Source organism: Glycine soja, chromosome 4 (genome assembly GCF_004193775.1).
Source record: "Glycine soja cultivar W05 chromosome 4, ASM419377v2, whole genome shotgun sequence".
Taxonomy (NCBI): Eukaryota; Viridiplantae; Streptophyta; class Magnoliopsida; order Fabales; family Fabaceae; genus Glycine; species Glycine soja.
Window position 1 is genome coordinate 1,106,787 of NC_041005.1, and position 27,891 is coordinate 1,134,677.

General features: G+C 33.4%; 5 protein-coding genes across 7 annotated transcripts; 3 read left to right on the forward strand and 2 right to left on the reverse strand.

The window, feature by feature from the left end:
• The first annotated feature begins 239 nt into the window (after positions 1-239).
• Positions 240-5,092, forward strand: LOC114408481 (RNA-binding protein 38-like). The gene is made up of 8 exons (XM_028371539.1): positions 240-1,119; positions 1,281-1,404; positions 1,980-2,109; positions 2,551-2,587; positions 2,685-2,925; positions 3,569-3,679; positions 3,759-3,857; positions 4,543-5,092. The coding sequence occupies exons 1-6, from the start codon at positions 889-891 to the stop codon at positions 3,664-3,666; spliced, it is 861 nt and encodes a 286-aa protein (XP_028227340.1). The 5' UTR covers positions 240-888; the 3' UTR covers positions 3,667-3,679; positions 3,759-3,857; positions 4,543-5,092.
• A 2,728-nt stretch (positions 5,093-7,820) lies between these two features.
• On the forward strand, positions 7,821-11,595 carry LOC114408482 (SWI/SNF complex subunit SWI3B-like). Of its 2 annotated transcripts, none has more exons than XM_028371541.1 (5): positions 7,821-8,575; positions 9,064-9,489; positions 10,387-10,522; positions 10,927-11,057; positions 11,147-11,595. In XM_028371541.1, the coding sequence occupies exons 1-5, from the start codon at positions 7,973-7,975 to the stop codon at positions 11,300-11,302; spliced, it is 1,452 nt and encodes a 483-aa protein (XP_028227342.1). In that variant the 5' UTR covers positions 7,821-7,972; the 3' UTR covers positions 11,303-11,595. The 2 variants fall into 2 exon arrangements, with proteins under 2 accessions (XP_028227342.1, XP_028227343.1); XM_028371542.1 differs by having other exon boundaries at positions 10,963-11,057.
• Positions 11,596-12,431: 836 nt separating this feature from the next.
• On the reverse strand, positions 12,432-14,817 carry LOC114408483 (psbP domain-containing protein 3, chloroplastic-like). Its single transcript, XM_028371543.1, has 10 exons — positions 14,683-14,817; positions 14,550-14,607; positions 14,357-14,460; positions 14,030-14,095; positions 13,844-13,930; positions 13,670-13,752; positions 13,485-13,560; positions 12,998-13,116; positions 12,870-12,914; positions 12,432-12,711 (listed from the first exon to the last, which is right to left on the reverse strand). The coding sequence occupies exons 1-10, from the start codon at positions 14,750-14,752 to the stop codon at positions 12,685-12,687; spliced, it is 735 nt and encodes a 244-aa protein (XP_028227344.1). The 5' UTR covers positions 14,753-14,817; the 3' UTR covers positions 12,432-12,684.
• Positions 14,818-17,565: 2,748 nt separating this feature from the next.
• On the forward strand, positions 17,566-21,567 carry LOC114408484 (AT-hook motif nuclear-localized protein 10-like). Of its 2 annotated transcripts, XM_028371545.1 has the most exons (6): positions 17,566-17,699; positions 18,225-18,785; positions 19,366-19,415; positions 20,037-20,168; positions 20,598-20,747; positions 20,929-21,567. In XM_028371545.1, exons 2-6 carry the CDS (start codon positions 18,287-18,289, stop codon positions 21,169-21,171), a joined length of 1,074 nt encoding a protein of 357 aa, XP_028227346.1. In that variant the 5' UTR covers positions 17,566-17,699; positions 18,225-18,286; the 3' UTR covers positions 21,172-21,567. The 2 variants fall into 2 exon arrangements, with proteins under 2 accessions (XP_028227346.1, XP_028227345.1); XM_028371544.1 differs by lacking the exon at positions 17,566-17,699 and having other exon boundaries at positions 17,842-18,785.
• A 614-nt stretch (positions 21,568-22,181) lies between these two features.
• On the reverse strand, positions 22,182-27,871 carry LOC114408279. Its single transcript, XM_028371320.1, has 8 exons — positions 27,370-27,871; positions 26,902-27,137; positions 26,661-26,801; positions 26,324-26,536; positions 23,203-23,719; positions 22,742-22,977; positions 22,520-22,660; positions 22,182-22,397 (listed from the first exon to the last, which is right to left on the reverse strand). Exons 1-8 carry the CDS (start codon positions 27,824-27,826, stop codon positions 22,182-22,184), a joined length of 2,157 nt encoding a protein of 718 aa, XP_028227121.1. The 5' UTR covers positions 27,827-27,871.
• Between the last annotated feature and the right edge of the window lie 20 nt (positions 27,872-27,891).

A 27,891-nucleotide genomic window follows, 5' to 3' on the forward strand; every position in this document is an offset into this window, starting at 1 on the left:
AACTATTAATCGATAACTGAAATTAAAGAAACAAAACTTACACGCATAAATTAAAATTGAAAGACTAGAATTATATTTAAATATAAAATTAAAAGATATTTGTCAATAATAAATAGAGATTGTAACAATGAGGCGTAAAAAAACACATTGTTAATAAAGATTTTTCTTTTACGGGTAACATGACTACTTATCCAAAATTTACTAAAAATAGTATAAGTAAAAAAGGTGTTAAAAAAGAAGGGGGGGGGCGTGTGTGGGTAGGGTTGAGAAAAATGAGAAGTCTGGAAAACTGAAGCGTTGTTCATTTGATTTGATTTGATCCTTTGGGCGTTGTTCCTCTTCCAAAGAGAATGAATGACTCTATTCCTCCACCCTGTCAACCATAATTGCCTTTCCCTTCTTTCTCATCCCACTGTTAGTTGTATACTACTACTATCCCACTCTCTCTCACCATCAACTTTTCAACCCCACACCACCCACCCTTTTCCAATTCTCTTTCCGTCCTTCCCCACCTCAATTCTAGGGTTTTCCCATTCTTTCTTCTTTTTTTATTACCCCTTTTTCTCTCCTCTTTTAATTCGTTAGTTAGGTTACCCTCTCATCACTCTGCTTTTCGATCTCCTCTCTCTCTCTCTCTCTCTGATACTCAGTATATTTCTTCTAAATCTTCACTCTCTTGTCCTTTCCTTTTGTTTTTCTTCCTACACCACACGCACACACAATTCTTCCTTTCTCTTCTTTTGATGTCTTAGGAACCAACCAACCCCCCAATCTGAATTGATTTCATCGTTATTTGTGTATTCATTGCGTGATTGATTTTCCGTCTTCTTCTTCTTCTTCTTCTTCTTCCTGTGTGTGCGTGTGGCGGAGAATAGTGATCAATTGTTAATGGCATACCAAGCGATGCAGGGTCCGAGTTCGGGATCGAGTTCGAGTTCGGGGTTTCAGTTATTGAATTCTCCGTTCGGAGACACCACCTACACCAAAGTCTTCGTCGGAGGATTGGCCTGGGAGACTCAGAGCGAAACCATGCGCCGCTACTTCGACCAGTTCGGCGAGATTCTCGAGGCCGTCGTCATCACCGATAAGAACACCGGAAGATCCAAGGGCTACGGTTTCGTGAGTATCTTATTAATTACATTATCATCACTGCTGCCACTGCCACTACACAACACGACGCCGTTTCAAATCATCAAAACTTTGTTGCTTTGCGTGATTCGGATTGCCATTTTACATTTACAATAGAATGACTTGGTTTCTATCTCAATTGGAGGGTATAGGTGACTTTCCGGGATCCCGAGGCCGCAAGGAGAGCGTGTGCTGATCCATCTCCTGTTATTGATGGCAGAAGGGCCAATTGTAATTTGGCTTCACTTGGTCGACCACGGCCCCCTCTGCCTTATGGTATTCTATTCTGTTTAATTCGTTTTCATCACTATGAATGAATGTATCAATCAAATTTAACAACGTAACGTAGTGAAGTGAAGTTACATTGCTAATCTGCGGCTGAATGTGCGTTATAAAGTTTAATTCTGATGTCGGTTGTCTGCATTGACCGCTGACGTCATCATCATTGTCGTTTGCTGTTGTTGCTATTATTTATCATTATCGGAATCCCACATTGGCGTGCCTCTGTTATTGAGATAAAGTCATGGGCATTGATAGAAAGAGGTCGAGTGCTTGTGCCCGAGTGTTTAGTACTAACATTGCCCTAAAGTCATCTCCTGACTCTTATGGACCACCTTTTTTTAATTTTTTTTTTCTTTTCACATGATACTGTCTGTCTGGCCTAGTAACATCTTTGTTTGTTATTTCTTGTTCATCTTTTAAACAACGTGTTCGTTTTGCTTCAACAACCGTGTCAGGCCCAGGCAATGTTATTATTTCCTTGATATGTGTAATGGTCTGCATCAACATAAGCATTCTAGCCTACCCTGCTACTCAGGTTACTTTTATTTTATTTATTTTTTCTTTTATAGGACGGATCAGACCTGCCTCCCCTTATGTTGGAAGTTTGCAACCAGCTCGTGGTGCTTATGTTGGGGGTTTTGGCTACCAGCAACCAGTTTCCTACAGCTATCAACAAGGATTGGTTTACCCTCCTTATGGGTGAGTGGGATGTCGTTGCACATTATCGCAAAATGAACACTTGCTTTGAAGATTTGTTTGCATTGCTAAAAATATTATTATCTTGCTTGTTCTTTGTACTTGTTGTATCTATGCGTATCTTTGCTGTACTCTTGTTATTTTACTCATTAATCCCCCCCCCCCCCTCTTTTTTCTGTGGTAGTCTACACTTACCAATCACGGCATGCAGTAGTGGTTAGTTAAGAAAGGAGAATCCTGGGAGATTTGGTTTTTAGTTGTTTTGTTGAATGTGGGAAACCTATGAGTTAGATATAATGGATTAGTAATTGTTTGCTGTATTTATCCCCATGTGTGTGAGGTGTTCCTAACTATATTTAAATTGTGCATCAGGATGTATTACACCAGAATCATGCTATAGAGGTGATCTTTTCAACATTATATGTGGTTGTTTTATCTTTGCAGGTATACGTCATACGGACCTGAGTACATCTACCCACAGGTTGAATTAGTTTTCTTGATTGTCTTAGGAAGAATGTTTGTGTTGTTTGTGCACTGCAGCCACTGCTGACTTTTTCAACTTCCATCTTGTCTAATAGAGTCTGTACAACCCATATATGGGGCAACAGTACCTTCAGATATATGGAGTGCCTGGGGCAGTGAATACAACAACTATTTATCCTTATGGACAAGTGGGTCAGGCTATTACCAGCGGTCATGGTTATTCGGCTATGCAGGGTTATACAGTACCAGGTCATCAGATTGTGCCCTATGGTGGATCCAATGTTAATGCCATAACAACTTCACCTATGCCTGCCATTCAAGCTTCATATCCTAGTGGTATGGTTGTCTACCCTGAAGAATTTCTATTTATGACTAAGGATGTGCTATTTTGTTGCCTTGTGAACTTGTGTAGTACTTTTCACATGTTTCAATTTAATTCATGGTGCCTAAATTTTCTTGTGATTGAAAGAGTGCTGCAATTCATATCTGATTTATGATTTTACTTATCAACAGCCATATTTGGCGGGGGTATTCAATGCTCATATGTCTAGTAATTAACATTATCCAGAAAATACTTGAGCATGAAACCATCTAGTTGTCAACAAGTATTGATATGCCAAGAATGCATTGAACTTTCAGGTGTTGGCATATTTTTACTATTTAAGCAATTTCAGTTATTCTACACAGATTTATGTAGGAATTTGGAGCATGGTAATATCTGAAACAGTGCAGTAGTTTGATTTAATGTAGGTAAATTGGAGTTCTGATGGGTGGCAAGTAGCAAATCTGTGAGGAATGCTTGATATGTTTTTTATATGGATTATGGAGAAGTATGATTAGACACGCATGTGTGTATATGTGCATGTAGAATGAGACATTGAAGCACCCATGCTGGTTATTATTGACATTTGAGAGAAAGACATCTTTAGGTTCTATTAAAAGGATGTAATGTGATTTGCTAGTGTGTTGACATTTTCAGGAATTGCTGCACCAGTTCCTGGCCAACCACAATTTATTGTTCCTGCTCCTTCTCCTCAGTTTATGCAAGGTAGTGGTCCTGACCAAACAGCTGGGTGAGGGGGCGAATAAGGTGGGTTATTTCTTAGCATCTTACTTTGCAGATCTTTATTTCCAACATGAACTTATGTTTTGAGAGTACCATGTCACAGGTATCCATAGTTTGCAGCAGGACTAAGAGCAGCGGAACTGCTACTTGAGTGGCGGGCTTCCAATCTAGCCTTGCAAGTTAATTATTTTGCATTCTAGAGGTATTGTTGCTTTGTTTTATGTTGCCTTAATGATAATGGTGGAAATGAGTTAAGCTTCACAATGGCATTTCATAACTTACTTTTTAGCTTAATAAGCCAAAAATTATATATCTTATATATATTTTTTAAATATTATGGAATTTGGATCCTTGAAATTATTTTGGCTAATTATGAGTTGCAACTTGTAATCCTATTTAGTTGAACATGATTGAGCTCACAAGGCTGGTTCAAATAGCTCACAAGCCTAACTCTAGCTGAGCATCTGCTACTTAATTGGTAAAAATAGCCTCAGTTATAATTTTCAGAAAAGAAAACAAATTTAGTGGTTGCAAGATTTCTTAAAGTTGCGTGTACATTTTGTTAAATTCATGAGGGTATTAACTGCCCAAGTTTATTGATGTGCAATTCACACGTTTGCTATCTCTTTAATTACAGAGGCTTGCAATAGTATATAGCTTTTGTTATAAGTGACATTATGTCAGCTATATTTTATTTTGGCATCATTTTGGGTATTTGGGTCCCGTTTGCACATGGCATAAAGGTTTTATTTTTGCTCTCTAAGTGCTGGAGACCCTGATTACTAAACGGATTGCTCTATGTTGTTCTGAAATTCAAAACGTTGGCACTGCAAACTACAATGTTCTTTAGTTAGGTTTTAGTTCTTAACAAATTTTATGTTGTGCAGGTCATATATAGTCATGCTCACCAAGTTGTGTCTGAGTCGCTCCAGATGGCGAAGGAAACTGGAATGTGCGGGCTGCTTTTCCATTTGGACATTTACACTAGTGTATTTATACCTAATACTACCTGTACTCAAGAAGAGTGGCAGTAGTATTGGATCAATGGGTGCTGGAATAGGTTTCTAGCAGCCATTTTAGGAATAAACTTCTGTAAAAAAGAAAATCACGTCTGAATCAAAATATGATTCTTTGTAGTCTTGTCCAGCATTGGGTTTGTAGATAGTTGTCAATGTTGGTGAATTGTGTGACGATGGATGGGCCATCACATTGAATGTGATTTTTGTGCATAGTAGTTGTCAGGGGTTCTATTAGAAGACAAGGGTGTAATTTTATGATTTTAAGAACCTGCCGATTATGCAGGGTAGAACCATCAGTATATTCCATTAGAGAGGATTGCAGTGGTTCTTTAGTGTTATATTACCGTCTTTCAGCACGGAGTCACATTTCAACATTTTCTTGAATTAATTTTCAACCTTTCGTCATGGTGCCCCTCTATATAATTGGTATTTTTTTAAGCCCTCTAATAATTGTTATTTTTTTTAACCTCTCTATGTTTGGTATTGTTCTCAACTGTTTATTAATCAATGGTGGAATTGGTCGCGATAATTACAAATCGTGGTCTTTTTTATCTGGCTTGGCATTAGGGTGGTCATACAGTTGGATTGTAAATACAGGGTTGGTTGGGTTGGGTAAGATTGGTTTATAATTCTACCACTCGTTACATCATAGTTTATGCTATGATTGGTCACATATCACACTATGAATGAATGCATCGTAATCGTCATTCTTTAAAATATTATAAATTTATCTTGACTGATTATTAAGAGGTTAATTAAAAGTTCTTTGTTTGGGTTTTAAATTCAAATCTATTTCTTAGAAAAGTAGTTCGATTGTTATTGCCGATCGAACTCTCAACTCTCGGCAATTCAAATTGTTAATTTGATATATGTGATTTGTGATCACTGCTCTGTTTGGTGTAAATGTTAATGGTAAAAGAGTTAATAATGAAATTGATAATTTTGAAAACTTCAAATTTATTTGAGTGTTCTACTATATAATTTCTTATGAATTACATTATTGAAAACATTTAAATAACTATAGTTTTATTTGTGAAAATAAACTTTGTAGTGTTCTTTTGTGTTTTTTTTAAAGGATTAAAAAAAAGTGGGTTTTGCTTCAAAGAAAGACGCTGTATTTTCGGTTTTCGGTTTTTTTGATAAGGAGGGACGAAGATCCAGAAGAACAACTAAGAACCCACACTGCGAATAAATGGTACACTTGAAGAGTCCTGCGAAAGCAGGGGCTTAGATCCATTAGGAGTTGAATGAATTGGCATGTAATGTCCGTTGTATGTGCACAAGAAGCTAACCATATGGCTCCAAAATTCCATCAAAATTACAAACACATGGATTAATTAGTGTAGATTGTTTTAGCTTGATCATAATTTCGAGGTCGAGTCTTGTATGTAGCTGCCTTAATTAAATAATGAATAAATAATCATTTTTGTCCCTCAATTAGTAATTCGTTGGTTAATTTTCGCCCTGTTACGGTCAATAAAATAACCTACGTGATATGGCATGGAGAGACAAATTTATCACTGAAATGATTGACAAGGATTGCTAGCATATAGACATATTTATCATGATATATTTGTTGACTTTTCGTCTTCCCATCTTGCTGATAAATGTGTCCCAAAAAGAAAAATACAAAATTTAGTTTCCGAAAATATAAAAAATATGACAAATATATCTGGATGTTAATAATAATAATAATAATAATAATAATAATAATAATAATAATAATAATTATTATTATTATTATTATTATTATTATTATATGTTTATAATTTACTCGTTTAATACTTATGCAATATATTTTTTAAATTTTATTTTAACATATATATTTTTATTATTTTGATTTCCTTGTCAAACCTTAATATTTGCTTTTGAAAAAAAACTTTATCTTATATCTTATAATTTTATCAAATTTCTACTAAATTTCTCACTTTTAATCTTTAAAATTATTTCATATCCCAATTCCAATTAATGTACACTTATATGTAGATTGAAAATAATATGTCGAAAGTTTTGAGTAAAAAAACACAACTGGTCGCAAAGACCAAATTTATTTATTTATTTATTTTTAAAAAAGAATTTAATCAACTAAAATGAAATTATAAGTCTTTTTCCTTAATCAATAAAATGTATATATATATATATATATATATATACACCTCAAATATGAAAGAATCTCTTGGATAAACTGTATGAGCTTCCACTCGAGATAACACTATATGAATGAAACGAAAACAGTTACTAACAAATAAAGAACCCAAATAAATTTAATTAAAAAATACAATAATGCTCAAATTAATACATAAGTTAACTTCAAAAAAAAAAAACTAATATAGAGTTTATTCATTGCTGGTGGAACATAAAGTTGTATCTCTCAGGGACTACAACTACCTTATATTACATTTAACATATTATGGTAGGGTACCTAATAAAAATTAATAATTAATTGAAAAAATAAAAATTTTCAAGAAATAAAAGACTTTCATTTTTTTAAATGGTAACTCAATTTTTTAAATCATAAAATTAAAGAAATTTATTTTATTTTGAAAAATAAATAGTTGTATTGATTAATTAAAAAACTAATTAATAATATGATAAATGGATAAATAGATAGATAGTCAAAGTATAAGAGTTCAAATCTTAAGTTTTATTTTACTATTTTTTACTTTTTTTTTTCCTAACTTCTCTCGTATACAATTTATTATTAATGTCCGAATATATTTGTCGCATTTTTTATATTTTCAGGAACTAAATTTTGCATTTTTCATTCATATCACTTAGTCTATTTATTAACCCGACGATGAAAATTAAGGGTCAAATATATTTGTCCCACATTTTATAATTTCAGGGACTAATTTTTGTATTTTTATTTTTATAGCTATTTACCCTCAAATATTCAGGGAAAATTTATCTGTTACCGGAATAGTGATGATACAACATCTTTTCTAAAAAACAAAACAAAACTGACTCATATGTTAATTTTTTATATTTCTGTTTGATCTTTCTATCACAAAATTTTCATTTAGAACTGTTAAATGGAAAATTCATTATAATTAAAAATTTTACTGTATTAATTAAAAAATATATTCATTAATAAAAAATAAAAGGAGTGAATAAATATGTGAATGTAAGATTCCCCAATTTTTGAATGGATTTCAGATTTGAGAACGCGTTATTTCAGTTTACATGTTTATTTATTTCTTAAGATCCGTTGCAATTTCTGAATGATCCAAAATCACATACACCATACGTAATTCATATTTCGAAGGTGTGCTTGTAATAAGTGTCCAGTGCTAAATTCATGGCCACCGCCGCCACCGAACCTCTCCCTTCCACCACCGAAACGCCTCCGGCACCGCCTCCACCGAAGCAACCCCCGCCTCCCGCGCCGCAACCTCCGGCGGCGGCGGCGGCGGCAGTGAAGCCGGAGGCTCCATTGCCCGATTCGAAAACTTCGGCGGAGGCGAACGTAATCGTGGTGCCGAGCTACTCTCGGTGGTTCTCGTGGGATTCGATTGACGAATGCGAGGCGCGTCACCTCCCTGAGTTCTTCGAATCGGCGTCCAAGAGCCCTAGGGTTTACAAGTACTACAGGAACTCCATCGTGAAGTACTTCAGGTACAATCCCACCCGCAAAATCACCTTCACCGATGTCCGCAAAACCCTCGTCGGAGACGTCGGTTCCATCCGCAGAGTCTTCGATTTCCTCGAAACTTGGGGTCTCATCAATTACCACCCCTCTTCGTCGCTCACCAAACCCTTGAAGTGGGACGACAAAGAGACCAAATCCGATTCTGCATCCAACTCCACCGAATCTTCTTCCGCTCCCGTCAAAGAAAACACTAAGAGACTCTGCAGTGGCTGCAAAGTCGTTTGTACCATTGCTTGTTTTGCCTGTGACAAGGTACCTTTTTTCCCTTTTGTTTTTGTTTTTTGTTTGGATAAAACTAACTTAGATGCAGTTCAATGTGCGCGTTTGGTGTTATTAGCTTATTAGAATTGTAGTTATCTCCATAATTTACATTAGCTTATTAGAATTGTAGTTTTATCTCCATAATTTACGTAATTTATGTTTACATTAAAGGTCATTATTAGTTACAGAAGTGAAACTTAATTCTAATTAGAAAATACTGTAGTACTAAAAACACAAGTAATTATTGTATAATTAGAGACCACCACGTGACCATAGTTCTTACTAATTTAGACGTGAATTGTAGCCGAATTTTTCAATTTAAGAAAAAGAATTAATAAAACTTGACTATGTGTCATGTGATGATTATGATTTATGACCATGGTGGTTTGGACTATATACTAATTTCTCCAAAAACACCTAAACAACAACATCTAAGTTTTGTCCAGCATTTGATATAGGGAAAACTGAAATGTGTGTAGTATGATTTGACACTTTGTGCGAGGTGTTATGTTCGTGGCAATTATCGAGTTGGTGTGAACTCTTCGGATTTTAGGCGAGTGGAGATAAGTGAGGAGACAAAGACGGATTGGAGTGAAAAGGAGATCACGAATCTTCTGGAAGCTATTTCGCATTACGGTGATGATTGGAAGAGGGTTTCTCAGCATGTTCCTGGCAGAACTGAGAAGGAGTGTGTTGCTCATTTTCTGAAGCTTCCTTTTGCGAATCAATTCCAGCATTATCAACAACACCCTGCTGTCAATGGCACAGATGACGGTTGTAATCTGTTAAAGATGGTAACTAATGCTGATGCTGAATCTGAATTGGATACTGTTGCCTCTGCTGAACCCAGTAAGAGAATGCGTCTCACGCCTCTTGCAGATGCAAGCAATCCCATTATGGCTCAGGTTCTTCCTTGCTTTCTTTTAAATTATTGTTCATGAAAGGATAGAAATGAAATTTAATTGTATTGCATGTAACCAATAAAGAATCATGAATTGCATTTATGTCTTAATAGTTAGTTGGGTACTAGTGTTATCAAATGGCAGAAATAATCCGTTATATCATATACCAGATAGCATTGTGGGAAAATAGCAGAAGTTGCATAGTGGTAGAAATGTATGATATATATCAATATATCAATTAAATACAGTAATTATAAATTTAAGTTGTATGCAATGTAAAAAAATGACATAATATAATTCAAGTTCAATTGGCTGGAGACTTCCCAGAGAAGACAGGAGGATGAAGGATTATGTGTGGGAGAAATTTAACTGGTTGATGTGTTGGAGAAGTTTAACAGGTTTTACGTGAGTGGGAAAAAAGTCACAAGCAGTCTTTTATCCATCTCTCAAAACCGTGATGCCACAATGCATGCCGTAATCGCAAACGGATAGTGGGTGCAAGCCTGCAATAACCATTTTTTCGGAAGGCATACCACAATGGAATTGTGATTGCAGATCTGAGGGATTACGCAATGCAATAGGGCTATAGCGGTTGGCTATTTAAAATCACTGTTGGATACTGATTACCAGATTCTGACTCGGCCTCTTGAATTTTGCTCTGGGACTGTTTGGGGTTAGGGTGACTTTCTTGGTTTGGTGGTTCAATGTGTGAAGGCTTTGAAACTTCGTTGATGTGAAATACTAGTACGTAAAAGTAGTATACTGAGGTCATGATTAAATTTTTAACATGGTTCGTGATAGCTGAACTGCCCAATGAAGATTGATCTCTTCAAAAGCCTTTGTATTGTTCTTAATATAATATATATAATATGTTGACACTTTTTATTCAAATTCTCGCAGGCTGCTTTCCTGTCTGCTTTGGCTGGGTCAGAGGTTGCACAAGCTGCTGCTCAAGCTGCATTGACAACTCTGTCTGAGGTTTACAAAGCAACTAAAATAAATTATCGGGCGTTTCCAAGGAATACATTGCTGCAAGGTGAGAATGATAATTAACACAGCCTAAGATTGTAGGCTTCTGAATGAATTAATCTGTCATCTGTCTTAATGTGATTTATCTGGGAATGGATGGACCAATCTTCATTGTGTTGTGTGTTTGATTGGAATAATTTCTAAATGTAGCATTGTAACTGATCTTTAGTAAAAATCGTTGGAATAATTTGTCATTTCCTCTTTTCAATGGTTGACTTTTGGAATAACTACAGAAGAACATTACACTCTAATAGAAATTTCATATATTTAGCTGTTAGTTTCTTCTCTTTTTTCCATCTTTTTTTATATGTAATTAATATATGTTCTCTGTGATTCCACGAGTTTAAAGTGTAGAAATTAATTTTTGAACTCAATTTCCTTAGTAGAATTGTGGCTTTATGTTTTATGCAGATGCTGGTATCACGTCTAACGGTGGTAATACTTCAGATTCATTTCAAGGATCTCGATTGCATGCAAACATACAGCTTGAGAAGGAAGAGTTAGATGTGGAAAAAGCAATTTCTGAGATTATAGAAGTTCAGGTCTGTCATATGTCAAGGTTTGATTTGATGGTATCTGCATTTACAAAGTTTGAAAATCTTTGCTAAATACTGGATATTCTGTTTTGTAGATGAAAAATATCCAAGATAAGCTTGTTCATTTTGAAGATTTGGACCTGCTGATGGAAAAAGAAGGCCAGCAGATGGAGCAAATGAAAAATATGTTTTTCCTTGATCAGCTTACTCTTTTATTTCATAAATCATCTGCACCAAAAACTGGAGAATGACAAGAAGGCAATAATGTAAAGACGAACCATGGCTGACTACTCTTAATTAGCTAGTGATCTTAGGCTTAGCGAATGTATTCAATTATCCTGCTCTCTCCATTTGTTTTGGCCACGAGTCACTGGACTATTAGTTCAATATCATACAACTCCATCTTGATGTAGAGCGTCTTTTAACTTTTTTTTTTATAACCAATTGTACATGCATTTCTAGAGTAATGCGTTGTCTGTATTTGTAGATAAAATGTGATTTTTTTTTCCAAACATACAAAAAAAATTAATTATTTACCAAAACATACATATTCTTCCATTATTTACCAAAACATACATGTTTACTATGTTTATTATTCGGTGTAAAGTTGGATTGAGGGAACTTACATAGAATTTACGATGTTTTCCCAAAAATTTTGTGAAAACCTGTTGAGGATTCGGATTCCTCCAATCCAAAATTTTAACGTGATTTTTTTAAAATTTTTATTTTTAAGAAAATTAATTTTTTAATAGATTTTAAAATAATATAAAGACATGTCTGTTGGCTTTATATTTTTTAAATTAGGATTAGTTTCGTTGTTTTCATGTTTCAATTATATTTGTTAGTATATAATTGAGATATAGTAATTATTTATTTATTGTGTTTTTTATGAATTTAATTTTTAAAATCATTTTTCCTTTTTTTTAATTTATTTTTAAGACTACAAATTAATTGTCTCATTTTTTTAATTAACATACATAAGGGAAAAAAATCACCAAGGAAACAAAAATTGAACTTCAAAAAGATTTACAACATATTTAAGTGTCTTAAGTTTGCAATTTATTTAAGTAGTAACTAAAAAATTATATCATAATATTATCTAATTTTATTAAAAAATTAATTTTTCTTTAAAAGAAATTTCAGGTTGAGAATTTGTGTAATGAGTTTTTGTACAATTTTTGGAAAAAATAGTATAAATTCGGTTCCTTCCAACTTGAATTTACAGTATAAATAATAAATATGTATATTTTGGTAAATAATAGGAAGATATATATGTTTTGGTATTTAATTAATTTTTTATGCATGTTTTGGAAAAAAAATTCGATAAAATGTAGGACATGAAGTGAAAAGAAGAATACATAAAGCGAAAAATAGAAGAGATAAAATGATAATTTCCCCCCTAGATTATGTATGGCCACAAGTATATTACTTTCATTCAACAATCTTGAAGGAAATGTCATGGTTTTTATCATACTAGTCTGATCTGGAATGCCATTTATAGCTTAAGAACAATGCCAGGAAAATCTGAGGGGAGCCAGAATAGAAAAGATCTAAGCAGACACAAATCCGTTATGAAATAGAAAAGATGAAGAAGGGCTGTGAGAAAATTTCTTCCTCGTCATGACCATGTTCATCATATGAACCTAAATGATGCAACTACCTGCAGAAACCAAGTGGAAGCTGAATTTCAATACATAACTTACAAGTCACTTCAACGACCTACGCTTCGTTGTCGCATAAACTAGATATCTGGAATCATCATGACCTACGTACTTCTGTCAAATAACGGAGTATGATAACAAAAAAAAAAAAAATCACCTTCTGAACTTTTGAAGCATACTTGTCTGTTTCCTCTTCCACATACTGCATGGAATAAATAGAATTAGACTGAACACACACTCATAGATACTGCAGTATATCTTGTGAATTGTGATGAGGCCAAAAACCTGTCCTGTCACCGTATACAGTCTGTTATACCAACCATTTGATGCCATCCCGATAGCTGAATATAAATACCTGCGACTCTCACCGGGATTTTGCAGCGAATACTCGATGTAATAAATCCCTGAGTCATTGTTTGAATTGAATTAAGCACTGAAATTTCGGTATTTCCGCAATGATTTCAGCATTTGGGAAAGCCTTTCTCTGTCTCATTAAGCATATCTTAGCCTTTAGGAGTATGAATAGAGATCTAAAACATATGTACATTGATACTTCATAGTTTAGAATATTCATGAACATTGTATTTAAATTTCCTGATGTCAGCATGAGTTGTATTAAGGGTGGTTTCCAATTTCTACACTTTTTTTCACGTTTGGAGTATACTTATTTAAAGAGAGGACACAATTTTACAGCATCCTTTTTTTTTTCCTTTACAATCTTATAACCTATTCTATACCATAACGAAGTAGCCTTAAAAGTAAAAGTACGCACCATCAGATGATTTACAATCTATGAGTTTAGCAGCCACACCCGGGGGTTTTCGCCAGCTTCTGTCAAGCCCACTAACCTGTTGAATTCATTTTAACCAAATAGGGGGAAATTCTAGCATTAGATGGAACAAAAAGAAAGAAAACCTCTAAATAATAATAGTTTTAAATCTGATCATGAAATCACACTAGAGTCTGGGCAAACTCGTCAACTTTGCCAAAGGATTCCATCCTAGTGAAATCCGGTCCCAGCCCTGTGATCACAACGCTCACTGAAGCAACAGATAGTTAGCAATTAATTTTACTTAGCATAATAAATTATAATGGATGAAGAAACAAATAATCAGAATAGAGTGAGAATACCATTGGAATTGGATGCCACTGTTGGGTAGAAAGCAGTTATGGATTTAAACCCACTAGATTCTCCGTCTCCTGTTCCCACTTGCCACTCTGATCCATCCAGCCACAAAAACACAAGAAGTATAGAATTTAAGCAACTAAATTGAAACTGTATGGTTTTACTTCCAAACTTGTAATTATTCAATTTACCTTGGGGAATCTCAATCTTGAACTTGTTCTCATCGTCAGTGTAGACACGAACATCCTCAGACACATCTGAAACTCAAAACACATTTAAATTGAAAAATATTATATGATACATATAGTTAATTAATTCACAAAACTTAGCTTACATGCACTTCCATAAATACTTTTTGTATTGTGTTTCAATTAAAATTAGAGTTACACCTCGGTAATTATAATCGAAGAACCAAAAACAGCACTAAAAACACCTATATATAAAATTGTATCTAAGTTTTATCCTTCACAGTAATGCAACGAAACAACATTTTTTAAAAAAAAAAAAATAGAAATCACCATTGAGTGCCAATGCATTTGGGACTGCAAATGCAGCTACTGCTACTGGCGTGTGAAGAATAAGTTGTCTCCTATTAACCGCACGTCCTTCTTCGATGGAAGAACTGATAGAACATGATGATGATGTTGTTTATGCATGAAAGATGAGAAATGGTGGGAATTGAGAAGCAAAAAGTTATAGTTGAATTCTTACAGCAAACATGGTGTTGTTTTATGATGCTCCAAGTCCAAGGTTGTGGGAGGTGATGGACCTGAACAAAAACGACGAGGGATGTTGGAAGTAGAAGAAAAATGAGTTAATGGGGAGGGTAGTGAAGGAGAAGGACCTTTCTGGGCTGTGAAGTTGCATAGAGACGCTCGCATATGCACACAACAGAACCGCGAAATGGACGCCATTCCTTTCAGATCAGCTTCTCTGCCTCCATTTCTATTTTTATTATTTTTACATTTTTTTTAAATAATAGTAATTTTAGTTTGCATATCTACGATTCTGGTTTGGTTGGTTTTGTTCTGATTATTATTCACAATTTTTTTTATCGATTGTTAATTGTTTTTGTTAGTAGATGCAATATATTTAAACTCATAATTTCTTTTATTTTTTTCTTCTTTAACCATTCAGTCAATTTTATAATTTTAATATGATTAATCAAACTTAATTAAGATTTTGATTCTTATAATTTAACGTATTTTGGTTCTCGTCCATGTAATTTTCTTCTTCTTCATAAATAGTTCCAGTAGATTCCAAATGTTTCATTTTTAGTTTCTGCTGTTAAAATTTGTTAGGTTACTGTTATTTTTTATTATATCATTTATTATAGAAAAACAAAATGAAAAAAAAAAACCGGAATTAAAAAAGAAAAAAAAAGAATTTACAAGAACTAAAAACAATTTTTTATAGCATCTAAAAATAAGAAATAATTAACCAGGACTAAAAATGAATTTTTTTTACATGAATTAAAAATGAAAAAAAATACAAAGACGAAAAATGGAAAAAGATTGCATAGAGTAAAAATAAAAAGTGACAAATTTGGAAGCACCAACAAAATTAAGCCTTAAATACAATGTGTGGTTTTAATTAAAAATTAATATAAAATAAAAATCTTAAATAAAAAAAAAATATTTGTTAATAATCAATCATTTTCTCAACCTTCTTTACTTTTTTTTTTCTTTGTTTATCACTATAAGATCACTCAAAAACTACAGAAACACTCCAAACTCTCCCTCACCATCTACATTATTCTTTTCCTCTTTAACATTCATTCACCACACAAAAATAAATAATACACACTTTAAACACCAATTTAGACTTTTAAAAAATAATACACAATCTATGAGTGAGTATTATAGTGATAACCAAGTGGAAGAGAGTCTAGTGTGTTTATATAACGTGCAAGTGGTCTTATAGTGATAACCAAGAAAGAAAGAAAAAAGCAAAAGTTGAGAAAATGCGTAATTATCAAGAAATATTTTTTGTTATTTAAGATTTTATTTTATATTAATTTTTAATTAAAATTATGTTTTATTTAAGGCTTAATTTTTTTCATGCATATAAATATCTCACTTTTTTTTAATTTAGTATAATTTTTAAAATTCTTTATTCCTATAAATTCTTTTTTTAATTCCTGTAAATTCTTTTTTTTAAGTCTTTGTAAAAAAATTCATATATTGTAATGATAATATGACATCTCTAGCCTACTTTCATGACATGACATTTTTGCTTATGTCACACCTATTGATGTCAACAAAATAATAGTGACAACAAATTTTAATAATAAGAATAAAAAATGAAATATTTAAAACTTACTATTATTGTTCTGAATTTTTTTACAAGATTAAAAAATGAATTAACACTAAATTATAGGGACGAAAATCTTATTTAAGATTTCCAATTATTATTAACAAAGTTCTCATGGAAACTAATGACAAAACTTTTTATTTTTTACTTGTAAAAAAACTTAATTACACTATATTTTGTTTTTAACTACTTGTAAAAAAATTAAATTAATCATTATTTAAATACGTTAAGAGTATTTAATAATAATATATATTTTTTTGGATATTTTTGCATGTTATACAAATAAAATAAATTATATCAATTCATCACATTTTATTAGGGTTGTTAAACTCCTACATAAACGTTCACAACTATGTATAATGAAGAAAACATTAAAAAATACTATATTATTTATACCGTAAAATATATTTAACTATATTATACATTATTAATATTAGCTATTAAAGAGAAAATCTCATATATAAATAGGATATTAGGTATTATACTTATACTTTAAAAGAATTTAATAGTATAAAATTTTATTACTTATTTACTATTAAATATTAATTTTCATACTTATAAATAAAATATCAATAATTAATATTTGTTCAATATAATTTATGCAGTACATTATATTTCTTAATATTATTTAATATTAATTATAACTATTAAAGAAGAAAATCTGATATATAAATAATATATTAGGTATAATAATGACTTCAAAGAATTTAAAAATATAATATAATATTATTTATTAACTATCATATATATAAGTTTCTTATATATAAATAAAATATTAATAATTAATATTAATTCATTGTTATTCATATGGTAGAATATATTTAATTGTATTATATTATTAATATTATCTATTGATGAAAAAAATATTATATATAATAAATAGTATATTGCAGTAAAAAAAAAAAGTATATTATGTATTATAATTACTCACTTCTTTATATTATTAAATATTTTTTCACAAATGTTAAGCTTGAATTTTTATCAATATTTTTTGCATATTATTGATGACAGTATTGAATGGTTTGATTATGCAATAAATATCATTCAATGTATTTAAGATTCAATTTCGTAAAAATATTAAAGAATACAATATATATTAAATACCAAAATGACGTATGTACCCAAAAAAAGACCAAAATAACTCGGTAAATTATTATTGCTGTAATTGAGAGGAATGAGTGAATGAGATAGAGACACGGAAACGAAATGGACAGTTGGCAAAAATAAAGGCGGCATTTATCCAGAAACGGCAGCGTATCGACCGGATAAGCTTATCGAAACTGAATCTCATTCTTTTATCACATTTTCTTTTTCGTACTAAACCAAAACCCAATTCGCTAACTTTTTACCAAAATATTAATTTATTAATTAGGAGGGGCATACAAGGAAATATATTTTCAAAACCTATTTAGGAATAAATTTAAATAAAATACAAAATCAAATCTATTGTCCGAAGGGAGCGCCGTTGGGTTTTCTATCCTAAATCCTACCATTTTCCCTTTTCATAATTCTCACTCTCCGCAATATTATTTTCCTTCAAAGTCATTGGTAAGTTAAAGACATTTTTTTTTTTATAATTTTTTGCCCATAAAAAAAAATAATTCCATTTATCGAAAATTGAATATTCAATGTAAACCACAACCTTAATTGAACATTATATTCAAGATCTCCTCAAGTAAAACCTGTAATTTCATCCAATTTGTGAAGTTTTTTTTTTACTGCTTGGCTGGATTGCAGAAACTAGGGTTTTTGGATTTTGTCTCTTGTTTTCCCTCTTTCCTTTGGCGTTTAGATTTTGGGAGGGAGCGAGGTAAAAAAATTTGCAATCACAGAAGGAGAGTAAAAGGATGCGTGGGTTTCATTTATGAATGAATGGTAGTAGATTTTGAAATTTGAATTTGAATTGTAGACGTACGATGAGAGTAAAAAAAGGAAAGATGATGATTGTATTGCGGCGTGTAGAGAGAGGATTTGTTCAATTCCAAATATGATACTAACTCATAGTTTCAGTACCATAGTAGGATCAGGCTAGGGTTTTATAATAAGCTGCTGAAACAAATGTTCAAATTGCAGTTGTTGTTATTGTTGTTGAATCTGCCGCACCAGACACCGATTCATTCGACCAAAACATAAGCATGTCGGGATCTGACATGGCAAGCAGGGAGCAATTCACGGTTGGGATGCACAAACCCCAACCCCAACCCCAACAACAACAACCTCAGCTTCATCAAAACAACATGCGTATGGACTATGCTGCTGCTGACGGCACCGCTGTTTTCGCCCCTCCTACCGTTACCGTTAACATTAACGGCGGAGAATCCTCTCCGGCGGTGCCTCCGGGCCTGGGCCTGGCCCAGCCCCAGCCCCAGCCCCAGCCCATGATGGTTAACTCCTCCGAACCAATTAAGAGAAAGAGGGGAAGGCCCAGGAAATATGGGCCTCACGGTGGCATGGCCTTGGCTTTGAACACCACCACTCCTCCTGGCGGCGCCGCCGTGCCGGTTGGCCAGTCCGGTGGGGCATTTCCACCGGCTCCTCTTTCGGATTCGGCCTCAGCTGGTACCGTGAAGCGCAGGGGCAGACCTCGTGGTTCTGTCAACAAGAATAAGAAGAATAACAGCTCTAAGTATTCTGGTAACTTTCTCTTCTTCAATTTTCCTCTTTTTTTTGTTGTTTTATAGAGTAAGTAATCTTTACAGTTTTTTTTTCCTTTCTTTCTGAAAATATATATTAAAATGGAGTTCCTTCCGACCGCAGCATGTTTTTTATTTTAACTTGTTTTTGTTTTCAAGGACATGTCTTATTTTTTTTTTACGTTTTTGCTTCCCTCACATACGGGGTGTGTGTCTGTGGTGGGATACTTGTTAATTGTTATTGTATTTAATTTTTTATTTATTTATTTATCTATGTGTTTGAACTATGATTTGGGACCTATTCTATTCCATCGGATTATCGGTTCCCTGATTTTCAAAATTACTCTTTTGCCCGTGTGTCATGTGCTGCTGTTCCCGTTTCTTCGGTGTATTTTTATTTTTGTTTGCCCTGAATATGCTAATTTCTTATTTGCTTGCGTCCACTGTTCTATTGGATATCTGCATGTTATACTTTTTGATTTGCATGATATATTATTTGAAAATCCTTTGTTTCACTCATGAAGTTAAAGATTGAATTTCATGTACATGTAATGGTATCCTCTAATGGGATCTTTTTGCAGGGCCAGGATCTTGGTTTACTCCGCATGTCATTACCGTGAAAGCTGGAGAGGTATCTGCTTAATCTTACAAAATACTATATGAAATATATGAAATGCGTGGACTAAATTATTTTCATTGGGAATGACTGCTGTCTGCTGTGTTGTCTTTTATTTTCTACACAATTATGTTTTCTTTTATTTGCATTCCTTATTCAATAACTTCTGATTTATGCCTCTTATTAGTACTCTATATTTTAATTGAACTAGTAATTTTGTTTGCTATGATGAATATTGTTGTTTGTGAAGGTGATATTGCAATCAATAAATTTCTTCACTCACATCTTTTTGTGAACTTTATGAAATTTGATTGCTAAATAGGAGCTAATTTAGATAAAATATTTTGTAACTTTGGATGGATCACATGAAGTTAATTAATGAAAGATTTATCTAGAAAATGTTATCGCTTGTACAAGGCACCCCCAATGAAAAGTAGAAATGCAACATGGAACAATGTTATGACTATTGTCACTTTTATCTTTCATGTTATGACTTTTCATTATATTGTATCGATCTTGTCTTTTGGGAGAAAAAAAGGGGTGGGGGTTTTAAAGTCTAGTAATCCCCAAGCATTTCTGATTTCATTCTCCTGGGACCTAATATTGATTTTTTTTAATATATATTTTGATATTCAGGATTTGTCAGCAAGAATTATGACAATTTCCCAGAGTAGTTCAAGAAATATTTGCATCTTAACAGCAAATGGAGCCATATCTAATGTGACACTTCGACAACCTGCCTCATCTGGAGGAACTGTGACTTATGAGGTTCATAAACGTTCTAGCATCTTTTCTTTTTATCCCCTTCTGATAACCCTCGTTTTCAAGCCAAAATTATATATACCAGCCCTTAGATCTATCAATTATTTTGTTACTGTAAATGTTTTTGTCTATCTCTAGTAAATTATCCCATTGGGGGAGCATTTTGAACAAATTTTATTATGCATTCTTCTGTTTTATCAAACTTAGTTAAAACATTCTTATTAATTATATTTGTTTTCCTAGTGAAAAATACATCAACTTTGATAATTATTTCATGGCTTTATATGAGAAAATTGATTTTAAAAAGTTGTCCAAAATCAAATGTTGTTTATTTGGGTACGGTTTGCTGCTACTATGATACCACTATAAACAAGTTAAATACCCCAGTGGTGGGCAAGTGGACCTGGCCTCAGTTTGTCATATTTTGGTTTTCAGGGGCGATTTGAGATCCTATCACTTGGAGGTTCTTTTTTTCTTGCTGGAACTGAAAGGGCTGGGGGGCTGAGTGTGTCCTTGTCAGGGCCAGATGGCCGTGTCTTGGGCGGTGGAGTTGCAGGTCTTTTGGTAGCTGCTTCCCCTGTTCAGGTACATATTCTTTGTTGATTTGTGTCTGTTTTTATTCAAACATATAAAAGAAGAATAGAGTATTATATATCCAGAAGAATAGTGCATGTCGAACCCTACAATAACATCAAAACATTTTATCTTTGCATATATTTGACAGTTTGTTTTGTCTGTAAACATGGTGTATGATATATTTTTGCAGATTGTTTTGGCAAGCTTTGTTTCTGATGTTCGCAAGCACTTCAAGCATGCAAAGCAGATGCAGAATGCAAAGGTTTCCATAGCAGCAGGCCAAAGCAGCTCACCATCAAGAGGCACTCTCAGTGAGTCTTCAGGTGGGGTTGGGAGTGGGAGCCCACTAAACCAAAGCACAGGAGCCTGCAACAACACCATGAACAACTGTACCACCCCAACACAAAGCTTTCAAGGCATGCCCTGGAAGTAGAACTTGACTCACCTCACATGTTTGTGTAGTAGGTTTGGTGTGGTGAAAGACACATCAGGCTCTACTTGTTATGCTATTACTTTGTGTCTTTTATCCTTTAAGCATTGAGGATGCACACCTGTTATATTAGCTTTATGTAATATTAGTTGGAGGAACAACATTTCAGGGATAAAGTACGTGGTCTCGTAGCTTAGTTTGGTTAGATATTGTGTTCACTTGGGTGATTCAAGAGGTTCTGGCAGAACCGGGTTGTGTTCTAGGAGCATGCAGGATCATTATGATGAGATGGCGGTGACTTTGTCATCCGTTAGTTGTAATTTGTTGGTTGTCCATGTGCCGAAACTTTCTCCTTGTTACCCAGTTGTTTGGTGGTAATAATCTGTTTATCCTTTCATCCGTTAGGTTGTTATTGTTAAATCTATCATGATTGGCAAACACTTTTCTGCAAAAAATTACTAAAACTAAGGGCCGATTGTTTAGCTTTTAAAAAATGTAATTTTAAAGTTGTGTAAAAAATGTTTTTTTTTTAGATTTTATATAAAACAAATTATTTTGTTTGGTGAAAATTAAAAAAATTATATTTTATTATGTCACTGTAGTAATAGTTTTTTTTTTTCCTTCAGAATCATTCAAAAAAGTTGTTCAAAATCATTGAAATATGGTTTTCATTTTTAAATGTTTCTTTTTGGTAGTAGTGATTTTCATTTTCAATTTTAAATGTTGTAATACGTTGTTCATTATTACTATAATCTTTAAATTACTCGGTATAATGAATTGTACTGAGCACTGACCCATAAACTTCATTTACACCTTTAACACTAGATATCTCTAGCAACATTTCCAGCAATGGGATAAAGAAAAGCTGCATAAATGTATGTATGATATGAAAAAGGGACATTCGCTCAAGGGAATAATGAAAAGAGTCAATCAATCTATTATTATATGGAAAACGTTACATTGTTTCCAAGGAAAAGCTGAAAGATATTCAGACAAAAGAATGGGAATGAATCTTATTTCTTCTTAGTGGGATAAGAAGCCATCTTATAGATACCGCAGATTCCCTCGGGTTTTCCAATGTTCCTCCTCATTCTTATGTATCCTTTCTCTCCCCACTTAGATCCCCATGAATTTTTCACTATGATATAATCCACTCCCTTCGAAGTTCCATATCCAACAGCAGCCACACCGTGATCTAGGTCACTTCCACAATGCCCATCGAAAACACCCTATACATATGGTAGGTAATCCAATCAATTTAACAAATTATATTAATAAAAGTAGTTTCTCTGATAAAAGTTAACCATATTAGCCATAATAACAAAAAGTTTATGCGTGATTAAATATATACCCCACTGTAAAATTGGAAATCTCTGCCTGAAGCCTCTATGGCCACACTGAGGGGTTGGTTTACAAGTGCCTTCAATAGGCTCTGTTCATTGTTTTGTGGCACATCATGGTATCCGCTAATAGTAACAACTTCAGTTTCTTCCTGGAGATGGAACAAATGAAAGTTTAGTGTCGAGTGGATCTATCTGATAGCGACGTTAGACTCCATTTTTGTTTAGCTTACCTTAGTCATCTCGCAAGTACCTTCCTCCATAATGTAAGGATAATCTTCCTCTTTGTGGAGTCCACCGTTTTCTACAATAAAGGAGAAGGCATAGTCCATGAGACCCCCATTGCAACCATTGTTGTATGTTCTGTCACAGTCAATCAACTCTTGCTCAGACAGTGATGTTAAATTTCCGGTCACAATCTGGTTTATTCCCTCAACTGCTGCAACAGTGGAAAATGCCCAGCAGCTACCTGCAACAAAGATGAACACAAAACAATCGAATAACATGAGTAGGGAAAAATGATTATATGGTCCGAGAATATCTGATCCCTGTCAATTTCTACGTATAACATAATTACATTTTTTTTAATTTATGAACAAGAATTAATAATGTGTCACATAAAAGATTAGTGAGGACCACGTGATCTCGAAATGATTTGATGACTGGGGGCATAGACAATAAATATAATACTTACCACATGAACCTTGGTTCTTGACTTGGGTTACGGCACCTTTCTTTCTCCAATCCACTGACTTAGGCAATTCAAAATCTTTGTAAGTGAATTCTTCAGGGGACTCTCTCCTTCTAGAGTAGTCTACCTTAAGCCCGAGATATTTGTTCTTGAACTCTTGGTGGCTCAAATCAGCAAACTCATTCAAGCCAAGCCAGTAGTTGCTGACCACCTTGTTTCTCTCATCAATGTGCTTTAGGTTGTCCTTGAAAATATCGAACCTGTGCAGCTTCTCCTCAATGCTTTGGTAAATCTTGCCATGTCTTGACATCCATGACTCAAAGAGTTCAATGAGCTTATCCATGGACTTTAAGTCCTCTGATGAATAGCCCACAATGGAGAAATCGCCAGCAACAGCCAAAGATGCAAATAGGCAAAAAGAGCAGGCAAGGAAAAGTGCCTTGGAGGAGGAGAAAGCCATGGTTATAGTTGTTGAAATGTGAATACAAGAGAAGAGGGAAAGGATGAGGAAGAATGGGCAAAGAGAGCAGTATATATAGGTTGTGTTTTAGATGTTATATAGTTTGAAAGTAAAGTCTGTTGGAAATGTCATGCGACGGTAAGTCTTCAAGCATGTTCTTTTGACGTGTCTTTACATCAAAGCATAATATCGCCTTAATTATGTGATAGAATATATATTTCGGTGAAGTAGAACCTTCCTATCTTTATGGAGAAAGGAAAAAAACCGTGTCGGAAGGATTACTTGCTTCAGTTGCTTGAGATCTTTCTTATAGATAAAATATATGGTATCGGATTTTTTAAGTTTTTTTTTCCTCATGAGAATAATTTTTATTTTGTTCATGTTTATTTTTTATCCAAACATTGCTCAATTTTTTTCTTTTTTCTTCATTAGTATAGCTCCAATAATTAGACAATTCTCATAATCTTTATATATATTTATTTAATAAAATAATTTTTACGTCCCGACTCAATAAAAAAGCTTAAAATTATGCCCCAACGTTAAAAATAATAGATGTTTTCAAAGGATAAATGTGTGATTAATATTAATCAAATAAATTAGGAGATTTAGAGAGAGAAAAAATTGTTAATTTAAAGAGCCATTCTTATATTTTGACCTTTCTTAAAAGAAAAACAACTATATTTAAGTTTTCATAATAAAGTTGAAAGACAACATTTGATTTTCATTCCAGTAAAATTTACACTAATCTAAATGATTTACTGTTCCAATAACACATATTTACATGTGTGTGTGAAATTATAAATTTGAATTATACAATTAATTATATATATGATTAAAACTAAAAATTAGTTAATGATGAAATAAGTACTTAAAAAATCAAGTAGAATTATCTTTTAATGATGTTGATAATTTAAATACATGATTTACAATATGATTTTATTTCTCATAATAATTAAGAGCTTTTACACATTCTTTTTCTCTCTCTCTCACTCTCTCTATATATATAAAATATTTTTTTTAAAAAAAATACAAACATTCACCATTTTAAACTAGAATTTTTTATTGAACAAATTATAAAATCAAATTATAAACGTATCATATTTATGAAAGTGAAACTATAAATATAGAAATTGTGGTTGGACATTATATATAGCATAGATAGAAAAGATATGCATGTAAAATAGCTATAGGGTCATATGGTTGTAGGCTATTTGAAGAGGTATTAGGGACATTTGAATTTAAATTTTTTGTTTCCTACCACTAACATCTCAATCAATCAGGTATAAAACTGAATTTGAATGAAATTAAATTTAAAAAAATTCAAAAGTTATTTTAATTTAGAATTAATTATTATTATTTTTCTTATGTAAACATATAATAAAAATCTATCAAAAATTAATTTTAAAGTCAAAATCAATTCTCTGACATAAAATTAAATACATAATCTGTGATTCTAGAGTAAGACTTGTATGGCACAACCTCAAAAGTGAGCAACGAATTAAAAAGGGACGGCACAAAAAAAATTTAAAAATGAAAGCAAAATAAAATAACGAAGGTCCTCTTCTATGTTTCATCTTCTTCTATCTACTCCTACCCTCAAACTGAATCTCATCGCCACCACTACCGCATAGCTATAAGGAACCGGGACTGCTGCATGGCTCCATCCCAGCCAGCATATAAAGCCATGAGCATACGGTGTTATTGATTCCAATAGTTAAACAATTTTCGTACTTGACATTGCTCATGGATTTTCTATTATATTGGGCTAAGGGCGAAAGACAGATAGAACAATTAAAATTTTTACAAACTTCAAATTATACGGATTGATTAATGCTTTTATGTTTCACTTAACAGGATGTTTGTCTTGCACACAATAGAAGGTTGCTTAGACCATTTTTATTTGACAAGGCTACATATGGATTCTTTGGAACGCTTTGATTCATGATTGTTGCTATTAAATATTTAAACTCTTTCTTTCTTCTGAATAATGTTTGTTGTTATAGCATATGGGCTAGTTTAAGTCATAACTGTTGTATCAAATAAGAAAATAGAAGACGTAAAATGAGAAAGACACGCAATCTGTAGTTGTAATCCTCCCATTGATGTTTGATTCATAGCATCTGTAGACAACAGCTTACTGCCAAGATGTATTCAGGTTCTACGCTGGATAGGGCAATGGTATTCTGTTTTCTGCATATCCAGAATACTAGAGCTTATCCCAGAATTTGAAGTTACACATTTTCTTTTACAATGTATTAGATAAATTTTTATAAAGGCAATCCGAAATGAAGGGCGTGTTGCTGCCTTGTCAAACGGTGAATTAGTTCATTATTGCAATCTTTAAATTAGGGTGATCACTGGTCAGTGGTCTCATTTCTTTGCTTTTGGTTTTGGGAATGAATTGTACTGAGTACTGACCAATGAACTTTACGTACACTTTTAACTCCAGATATTTGTAGCAACATTTCCAACAATGGAATAATGAAAAGGGAAAGTCCCTCAAGGGAATAATGAAAAGAGTTAATCAAGTTTTTATTATTGTATGGAAAACGTTACATTGTTTTCAAGGAAAAGCTGAAATAGGCCGACAATAGAGAATTGATCAGAAGAAGGAAAGAAATTCAGAAACAACAATGTAGTAAGCGATAGAGGGAATGAATCTTATTTCTTCTTAGTGGGATAAGAAGCCATCTTGTAGATACCGCAGATTCCCTCGGGTTTTCCAATGTTCCTCCTCATTCTTATGTATCCTTTCTCTCCCCACTTAGATCCCCATGAATTTTTCACTATGATATAATCCACACCTTTCGCAGTTCCGTATCCAACAGCTGCCACACCATGATCTAAGTCACTTCCGCAATGCCCGTCGAAAACACCCTACATATGGTAGGTAATCCAATCAATTTAACAAATTATATTAATAAAAGTAGTTTCTCTTATAAAATTTAACCATATTAGCCATAATAACAAAAAGTTTATGCGTGATTAAATATATATATACCCCACTGTAAAATTGGAAATCTCTGCCTGAAGCCTCTATGGCCACACTGAGGGGTTGGTTTGCAAGTGCCTTCAATAGGCTCTGTTCATTGTTTTGTGGCACATCATGGTACCCGCTAATGGTGACAACTTCGGTTTCTTCCTGGCAATGAAACAAATGAAAAAAGTTTAGTTTCTATGTTATCATCAATTGGAACCATCTGATAGAGATATTAGACTTAAATATTTTTCAGCTTAATTACCTTAGTCATCTCGCAAGTACCTTCCTCCATAATGTAAGGATAATCTTCCTCTTTGTGGAGTCCACCGTTTTCTACAATAAAGGAGAATGCATAGTCCATGAGACCCCCATTGCAACCATTGTTGTATGTTCTGTCACAGTCAATCAACTCTTGCTCAGACAGTGATGTCAAATTTCCCGTGACTATCTGGTTTATACCCTCAACTGCTGCAACAGTGGAAAATGCCCAGCAGCTACCTGCAACAATCAACATGATCACCATGCATGTCAGTATTAATGGCTAGATTAACAAAGGAGAATGAAGTTTGAAATATGTGTGGGTGGTTCTAATATCATTTTAGAATTTGGATTTGAAGTTATTTCAATGCAACAACTAGCTAATGGGATGATTATTGCTAGCTAGCTACCACTTATACATACTATTAGGTATTGAGTAGCGGCATAGATAATAAACAAATATAATACTTACCACATGAACCTTGGTTCTTGACTGGGGCCACAGCACCTTTCTTTCTCCAATCCACTGACTTAGGCAATTCAACATCTTTGTAAGTGAATTCTTCAGGAGACTCTCTCCTTCGAGAGTAGTCCACCTTAAGCCCCAGATACTTGTTCTTGAACTCTTGGTGGCTCAAATCAGCAAACTCATTCAAGCCAAGCCAGTAGTTGCTGACCACCTTGTTTCTCTCATCAATGTGCTTTAGGTTATCCTTGAAAATCTCGAACCTAAGAAGCTTCTCCTCAATGCTTTGGTAAATCTTGCCATGTTTTGACATCCATGATTCAAAGAGTTCAATGAGCTTATCCATGGACTTTAAGTCCTCCGATGAATAGCCCACAATGGAGAAATCGCGTCCAAAAGCCAAAGACGCAAATAAGCAGAAGGAGCAGGCAAGGACAAGTGCTTTGGAGAAGGAGAAAGCCATGGCTATGGTTGTTGAAATGTGAATTCAAGAGAAGAGTGAAAGGATGAGGAAGAATGGGCAAAGAG

What these genes read in the sequence shown, in the direction of transcription:
- LOC114408484 (XM_028371545.1), top strand. Translation starts at nt 18,287, where the DNA reads ATGTCGGGATCTGACATGGCAAGCAGGGAGCAATTCACGGTTGGGATG. An exon ending in TAACAGCTCTAAGTATTCTG is followed by an intron (nt 18,786 to 19,365) that starts GTAACTTTCTCT and finishes ATCTTTTTGCAG; the next exon opens with GGCCAGGATCTTGGTTTACT. An exon ending in TAGCTGCTTCCCCTGTTCAG is followed by an intron (nt 20,748 to 20,928) that starts GTACATATTCTT and finishes ATATTTTTGCAG; the next exon opens with ATTGTTTTGGCAAGCTTTGT.
- LOC114408483 (XM_028371543.1), bottom strand. Translation starts at nt 14,752, where the DNA reads ATGGCGTCCATTTCGCGGTTCTGTTGTGTGCATATGCGAGCGTCTCTA. An exon ending in CAACTTCACAGCCCAGAAAG is followed by an intron (nt 14,608 to 14,682) that starts GTCCTTCTCCTT and finishes GTTTTTGTTCAG; the next exon opens with GTCCATCACCTCCCACAACC. An exon ending in AAATGCATTGGCACTCAATG is followed by an intron (nt 14,096 to 14,356) that starts GTGATTTCTATT and finishes TTTGAGTTTCAG; the next exon opens with ATGTGTCTGAGGATGTTCGT.
- LOC114408482 (XM_028371541.1), top strand. Translation starts at nt 7,973, where the DNA reads ATGGCCACCGCCGCCACCGAACCTCTCCCTTCCACCACCGAAACGCCT. An exon ending in AAGGAATACATTGCTGCAAG is followed by an intron (nt 10,523 to 10,926) that starts GTGAGAATGATA and finishes TGTTTTATGCAG; the next exon opens with ATGCTGGTATCACGTCTAAC. An exon ending in CTGAGATTATAGAAGTTCAG is followed by an intron (nt 11,058 to 11,146) that starts GTCTGTCATATG and finishes TCTGTTTTGTAG; the next exon opens with ATGAAAAATATCCAAGATAA.
- LOC114408481 (XM_028371539.1), top strand. Translation starts at nt 889, where the DNA reads ATGGCATACCAAGCGATGCAGGGTCCGAGTTCGGGATCGAGTTCGAGT. An exon ending in GATCCAAGGGCTACGGTTTC is followed by an intron (nt 1,120 to 1,280) that starts GTGAGTATCTTA and finishes TGGAGGGTATAG; the next exon opens with GTGACTTTCCGGGATCCCGA. An exon ending in ACGGCCCCCTCTGCCTTATG is followed by an intron (nt 1,405 to 1,979) that starts GTATTCTATTCT and finishes TTTCTTTTATAG; the next exon opens with GACGGATCAGACCTGCCTCC.
- LOC114408279 (XM_028371320.1), bottom strand. Translation starts at nt 27,826, where the DNA reads ATGGCTTTCTCCTTCTCCAAAGCACTTGTCCTTGCCTGCTCCTTCTGC. An exon ending in CTTATCCCACTAAGAAGAAA is followed by an intron (nt 23,720 to 26,323) that starts TAAGATTCATTC and finishes TACTGCTCTCTT; the next exon opens with TGCCCATTCTTCCTCATCCT. An exon ending in GTACTTGCGAGATGACTAAG is followed by an intron (nt 22,661 to 22,741) that starts GTAAGCTAAACA and finishes TTCCATCTCCAG; the next exon opens with GAAGAAACTGAAGTTGTTAC.